The 7500-nt window shown below is 43.1% G+C and overlaps 1 protein-coding gene across 3 annotated transcripts in view; it reads right to left on the bottom strand.

The window, feature by feature from the left end:
• cyth1b (cytohesin 1b) overlaps nucleotides 1-7500 on the bottom strand; it is a 71572-nt gene that overhangs the window by 35725 nt on the left and 28347 nt on the right. Inside the window, exon 1 of one of the 3 annotated variants that reach the window (XM_080835171.1) lies at nucleotides 3016-3233. The exons of the other annotated variants lie outside the window; for them this stretch is intronic. Within the exon in view, the coding sequence (XP_080691297.1) occupies nucleotides 3016-3043 (28 nt within the window). The 5' untranslated portion in view covers nucleotides 3044-3233. Of the gene's footprint in view, nucleotides 1-3015; nucleotides 3234-7500 lie in introns of those variants that run through there. 3 annotated transcript variants of the gene reach the window in all.

Genomic DNA, 7500 nt, shown 5'->3' with positions numbered 1-7500 from the left:
TGCTCACTATAATGACTTCATCCTAGCCTGATAGTGAGACACAGGGCTGGTTGTGTACTTATTAGTGTACTTCCCTTATTTCTTAGTATAGTTAATCTACATACTGCAACTTCTACCCAAACCCAGTTTACATCACGTGCACAGGCCAAATGTGAATGGTCCATTGACTCCTCTAGGATCTGTCGAGCGGTTTGTGACCAAGACAAAAGCAAGATGGGAATCTACCTTGTAACATAACTCAGATTAAGTCCTAAACGCACGCTAGGACAAAGCCCCTCACTGATGGCCTGAAGCCCCTGCTGGTCTTCAGCTGCTATTACAGCAGGGTGTGTTCCACCACCAGAGGTCTCCAGTGAGCCACACAGAGCACATCTCAGAGAATACAAAGGCAAGGCCAGGAAGAGGCTCGACCATAAAACATTCTGAGCCATGATCATATCAGAAAGCCTATATTAAAAGGCAGCCCAAGAGTTGAACACAGTGTGCATCGGTACTGAAGAGGTGCTGAAGAGTCCATTGGACAACTGGCTGCTGAATGATGCAGGCAGCTGGGCCCTAAGTATAGCGGGACAGAGGGGAGTCACCTGTTACTCTACTGGTCTGCCCCTGGCCTGGCTCAATGGCCCAACAACCGCAAAGCCTCACATCCTGTATCCTGTTTCACTGAGGGTATGATATAGGAAGAGACATAAAACAACACAACTAGAAAGATAGGTACACTAAGAGGGAAACAAAGAGTGAGAGAAAGTATAGTTTTTGTCTATGTGTGTGTGTGTGTGTGTGTATGTGTGTGTGTGTGTGAGCGTGTGTGTGTGTGTGTTTGCGCGTGTGTGCGTGTGTGTGTTTTCGTCTGTGTGTCTGTGTATGTTTTTGTGTCTGAGAGCTTATGTGCCAAGCAGAGAGCAAGCAGAAGAAAAACAGAACATAAAAACAAGAGAGGGAATGAACAAAAGAGAGAAGGCCAGAGCTCTATTTTTTTCTTTTTTTTAAAGAGTGGAAACTCTCCCGCCTCGCCACCAGGAAAGACAACACCCGACCCCCCTTCTTCTTCTCCTCCTCTCCCCTCATCCCTCTCTCCCTCTCCCTGTCTGCCTTGCCTCCTAAGCCTTCACACGCAGACAATGAGCTGCAGAAACAACTCTTATTATGGCCAGCGGAAAGAGCCTCCATTTTAGCCCAGTCAGCTCTGCAGCTCCAGTACTGTTTTGAAAAGTTGAGGCCTTTTCTCCCAGACTCTCACCCTCTCCCACCACAGAGCCATTCAACCCCAGACAGGTTACGCTTTCAATAGGGGACAGAGAAGATCATCCCTTTCTGTCTTCAAATTCACATTTATTTCATGACAGCAAACTGCATGCTTATCAGACCATAATGAAAGTCATAATGATATTATTAAGACTGAACAACACATCACAGGCAAGTATGCGGTTAAACTGTCAAACAGTCAAATGTCAGTATGCTGAGCGTAACGAAAAAAAACTCTCCTTCCTGTAGATGTGGTTAACACATTTTTTTGTCAGTAGCATACATACACCGGATGCACATAGAAATGTGTTACGTAAATGACCATGTCAATATCTCAGTTGATCTTCGTGACTTCAAAAAGATCTCATGACTTCTGGCTCCTTTCACTCCGTGTCCGGTGAGGTGAGAGGCACACAGAACCACTACCCACGTTCTGCAAAGCATGCTGGTTTGGGTTTGAAGCGAGTAGGCCTCCTCAGGTCATACCCAAACACAATCACACTCCAATCCTGACCAGTAACGGCTGTTTGAACTGTTCAGTATGTCTAGAGCCCCTAGGAGCACAGCAGCAAAGGCATCAGGAGGAGCAAACAGGTGTCTTAATCACAAACACGCCTCTTTCTCGTGCCAAGGACTCAATAGGTTCAAGCAGGAACACTGTAAGTAAGCCAAAGGCCCCAGTGCCAAACACACACACTAAGGCACATGCAACCTAGCCAGCCACAGGCTTCATCAAAGAGGCGTTTATACTGCAGCTAACAAGGGCCTGGTATCATCCACACTCACACTCTGACACTCATACACACTCTCATGGACTACTGCTGGACAATTATGAACTCCAGCCAGCCACTGAAAGATGTATTATCTATTTAATTAAGAAATGGATCATTTGAGAGATTTCGTGTGAATGCCAAACTAAACGTGTAATTTACAAAGCTGATGCAGGCAATACGTGGGAAACTTCTCAGAGCTGTTTTACAAGAATGGTAAACAGTTCAAGTGAAAGTCTAACAGGTGTTTGAGGTCGCTGCCTCCACGCATGAAAGGGTCTGTCCCAGTTAAGCAGTTTTTTCCCAGCAATAGTTATACTCACTGTGAAGTACACTTGTGAAGTAAAAGCATTTAGTACAATAATATGTACACTGCTTATTCAAAACTAAAATATGTACCGGTAATTCTGTGTAGATCTGTTGCAAAAGGTGTTGCTAATAAAAACTAATTTTGCGTTATTATATGTCATTATTGCATTTAGCTTTAAACAATGTATACCTTTTATTTAGGCTACTTAAGGAGCACTGCCACAGAAAGCCAAAAAAAATACACTATAGCTAGTTGTCACTCCTGTGTACAGAGGTAGATCTGAAGACAACATGGCAACCTAGGCTATAGCGGCAATATTTCATTAGCTTACTTACAGGTAGCCGACTTATAACAAATGGAATTTTAAAAAAATACTTTCTTTTTTATAGGCCTATAAGAAATTATAGATGTGCTTAATCTGCGTTATTAGTACACGCATCACATAACAGCAGCTTTGAGCGTCTGGCATATTCTACAGTGAATGGATCATAACTGAAGTACGGGTTTAATATGCAGTGGGCTACACGTAATGTTGTATCTGAATAAACGACGACGACCTGTTGCTTGCAAAACAGTGTTTTGTGTCACAGAATGTGCGCTGACACTTGAACTAATGGCGCGTTTTTAAAGGCAGGGAATGAATGACCACGGGTTATATCACATGTAAACAATCCTCGATAAAATACTCACCGACTCCATCTTCTGCTTTGAGAACCATTCTAGAATCAGCTGGCCGGCTAATTAGTTAGCTTACTAGATATTTACGTAGTGCGCAGAGGCGAACCGCGAAGTGGTCACAGTGTAGATGGTTCAATTTCTATTGTCTATAGTATAAACTGGACTCTGGAGATTAGTATTCTCGGAATAAACACTATTTAGATAGCAGAAATTAAACTTGCTAACTTCAGAGTTACAGGTCTCAACGACAGTCCATTGCAACAAAACGCCACCGGATGAGATCAAAGGAGCACGCACGCTCCGCAGGCTGGGCGTGGCTTCCAATGCTGCGCTCCCACAGCAACCAATAAGAATGTGCTTTCAAAGCCGCTATATGTGCGGCGAGCACACACGCACGCACACACAAATCCACAGTTGTTGGCAGAAGAGAATTGAGTGACAAAGGCAGGAACTGAATTCCACAAGAAAAAAAACAGCTGTCACTGGTGTCACAGACTTCTTTTCACTTTCTCTCCAATGCACAAATACTGTAGGCTAAGTTCCTTCTTACAATAACGCTGTAATTGTCTTTGAATACATTTTCAATCCACTTCTCATTGCCATGGTTTATGTTTGCATTTGTGTCATGAAAAATGTACAAGTTTTCCTCCAAACCTAATGCATAATCATACAGAGGGATGATATGTGTGACTGTTTGCTTTCTGTTGCATGGATACCTAGTCTAAATCAAGCAAACTACTTCAAAGGCACAACCACAAAAAAGCAATTTGACATTTCCAGTGGGATTCTCACAGACCATATCCCATAACCACAGATCAGTGCCCTATGAGCTCACACTACCCTTGAGTCTGAAAAAGTCACAAGTGTGCATAAAGTAGGGCTGGGCGATTTTTCGATTTCGATTTTAATCGCGATGTAATTTTTTTCTACGGTTTTAAATGAGACGTTCGATTAGACGGCGCCTTCAAAAAAAAAAAAAAAAAATCAATGTTTTCACAGACCCGCGAATACAGCGCCGCACGTAGCCCATGCGTCTCACTTTTCAAAACAAGTCGTTTCGACCATAGACATCCTATTACGTAATAGGATGTCTATGGTTTCGACCCCCCCACTTTTGCAGTCAAAATAGTGCGTGCGTGACTGCTGATCTACTAGTCCATTATTCTTTCCATTGCTTCACAATTAAATCCGTTCAACTTTATCAGTGGGGAATACCCACAGCAATATAAATCCACTCCGCGTTTTCCTGGTGTACTACGCAGCCTCATCACGCACGCAGATTCAACTGTCATTAATGTTCATTCATCTCTGATTTGATCGGAGCGTCGCGCTAGAAGCAGACCACAGAAATGGACATACGGATTTTTTTTTCGAAGAAGAGGAAAGTAAGTCAGAGTTGCCCAAGTTTTACCTGTAGTGGACAATTAAGGACCACCCAATGGACATTATCTGGCTATAATCGTATTGTTATTGCCATAACAACCGTGAGCTAATCTGGCGTTAACGTTAACTAGCTAATGGCAGTTTTTCTAACGACAGCAGCGACTAAACACACACTCACCAAAGAAGATTTTTTTTTTTTAATGTGTCACTCACTTGTATACCTCTCTATGACTCACACACGAAAGATGATGTCAATGCCACAAATAAAATGAACATTGGTGTGCTGGGCATGCTGTCAAGCTTTGCCATGTATGAAAACTATTTCCCCTACGTGAACCGTTTACTTCTGGCAGCTTCCATCCTTAAAGACTTTGGGTTTCAATACACATTTGGCCATTTCTGACCTGAACAGTCATACTTTAATGAGGTGGTCAGTTTGAATGTAGCCAACATAATTATCAGGCCACCAAACCTATATCAATTGTGAATTTGATATGCTGATAACATGATTTACATCTCAGAGAAAAACATGGTAAAATGCACCAGAATGCGGGTATTTGCATGTACGTTTTTCAAAAAAATTTGGGGTGATTTTGTTCATATCGTGATATAAAATCGAAATCGAAAATTTTTTGGGGAAAAAATCGAAATATAACTTTTTCCCATATCGCCCAGCCCTAGCATAAAGTATCTCCACATTTATGGTTGAACAGTGTCAAATTGGAGATAATACGCCATGAGAATGCATTTCAACAATAAAGACTTTATTCTGTCATGCCTACAAGCCTCATCCTGAAGTAGTGTGACTCCACCACAAACTGCATGAGAACACAGTCAATAACACTCTCTCCCCCTCCCCCGCCCTCCATAGTCTTCTTCTTTCCCACCATCATGGTTGCATATACCACAAACAATCTCATAGTCATTTCTCACCAATGCTCTCACGAGTAATCCATCGGAGGCTAAATGTTTAAATGCCTGGTTTTCTTAGCGACAACAGCGCTAATTGGCACCAGCTTGTTGATTAGAATTGAAGGTGTTTGGTGGAGGGTTTTGTCACACAGCGATGGGAATCACATACGTTTTTAAAGCAAAGGGCACAAAGCGAGCACAGAATGCCATAGAGAGATTAAAGACAGATGTTTCATTCATGCAGTCAAATGAGTGAGACCCACATAATCACACCGTTCATTCATTAAGGCATGAATCAGAGCATGTCAGTGAACACAGCAAGATTTACAATCCTGATGTAGCCTGACAAAGAGTGTGACAATTGGAAGCAAATGGTTTTGCAACATGCCAACACAGAAATGGAATGACTTACGTATATAAGCGTATAAAGTGTGTGGTCTTCACAGTAGGCATTTGAATGAAACTGACAAGATCAATACTGTGTTTTCCACCATTCATTTCTACGAATACATCTGATAGAAACCCAAGAAGGCCTGGAGTGTACAGCTCATTAAAATGCTAGGACCGAATTTGACTGGTCTCACATGAAGGTCACACTGTACTGCCCATGATTTATCCGTCTCTGATGTCCACACAATACAGTCAAGTGATTTGTATGCTATCTTCATAACATCCTATGGCAGAACTCAGACTTATGGTGGTCATGAGAGTGCTGAAAAAGATTTGTGCACTTTCCATGGCAACAGATACGGAACAGTTTCTTTCTCTTCATATCCAAGTCAGTTTCACTGTGTGAGTTTGATTGGATTTGGGGTGCCTGTTTGATGAGGCATTGTTTATTTAATGTTCTTTTTTCCAAGCAAACACTCAGAGTGTCTGCTGAGGAGGGGTAAAGTGATAGGGGTCAGGAGAGGTGGAGATGGGTGGAGGGTGCAAATCACACAAATAAGAATGCCTTCATATGTGCTTTCATCTATCAGATATTCACAGCCAGCACTAAGATGGTGCTACTTCTCTCCATCCTTTTTTTCCCTCCCACCCTATCTCCACCCCCCCCCCCCCCCCCCCCCCCCCTCTTTCTCCCCCTCTCTAGCCCCCTCCTTTTTTCTGGGCTGCCTTTAATGGTCCAGGAGAGCACCTGTCTGGAGAAAGCTGATTGACTGGCACATTTGTAAAAATGTTTGTTAACAGACAACTTGTGAGGGATTACTGAGATGCCCCCTTCTGGTCAAACACAGTACCTACAGTTCACTTTACTGTAATGACCACAAAGGTACTGGTATTTTCACTGTTCACTGTAATCCAGGCAGAGCTGAAGTTATTAAAGCATATTAAAATGACACCTAAAGAAATATCTGTCTCTGTGTGTGTGTATTTGTGTGTGTTACATGTATTGTCTGTGTTGTGTTTGCATCTGATGTGTGTGTACGTGTGTGTGTGTGTGTGTATTCACACCTGGTGTCTGTGTGTGTGTGGAGGTGTCTCCAACTCTACAAGGCCAGAAACAGAGGTCTTTCAACCAAGGCGACAGACTCCTCAGTTTCCCACGGCTCCGTGCAGTAGCAGCTGAGAGGAGAAATCGTCAACAATAAAGAAACAAAAGTGCCTGCCTGCCTGGTGTTATGCAACCGTCTCCCTCCAATGTGTTTCATTATTAATGCAGCTCCCTCAGGGGTCCCCTCAATGCCTCTCTGCGTCCGCTGGTCTGGAGGCACACGCAACACCACCCCACATAATCAACAAACAACAAACAAGCCCTATGAGTACAAGTGAGTCTCTCTCTCTTTCTCTCTCTCTTTCTCTCTCTCTCTGTGTATGTGTGTAAAAGTTCAACCAGATGATCTACTTTCACAAAGGAACAGATTTCTCTGCGCCTTGCGCTGGGTCCCAGGCTGTTCAGTCCCACTGTTGGAGCCTATCCCAAATGTGTTTGTTTGTGTTGTTTGGAAGTATGGATGTGTGGAGGAACATGTGCGCCATCATCATGACTGCATTCTTCGACAAACCTGAGGTCTGTGACGCCCTACAGTTCCATAGCTCCATGGACAAGTCATTACCATCTGTATTGGAGTATTGCTTGGTTACCATACATTCTGTTTCCATGGTATCCCTCTGTCGCTCTTTGTCCCACTCTGTCTTTCTTTTCTTTCTCTTTCCTTCTTCATGTCATAAGTCAGAGTCAGAGAGAAGTGGAGAGAGTGC

Source organism: Sprattus sprattus (genome assembly GCF_963457725.1).
Source record: "Sprattus sprattus genome assembly, chromosome: 3".
Classification (NCBI taxonomy): domain Eukaryota; kingdom Metazoa; phylum Chordata; class Actinopteri; order Clupeiformes; family Clupeidae; genus Sprattus; species Sprattus sprattus.
This window is presented reverse-complemented; position numbering and strand designations above follow the sequence as displayed.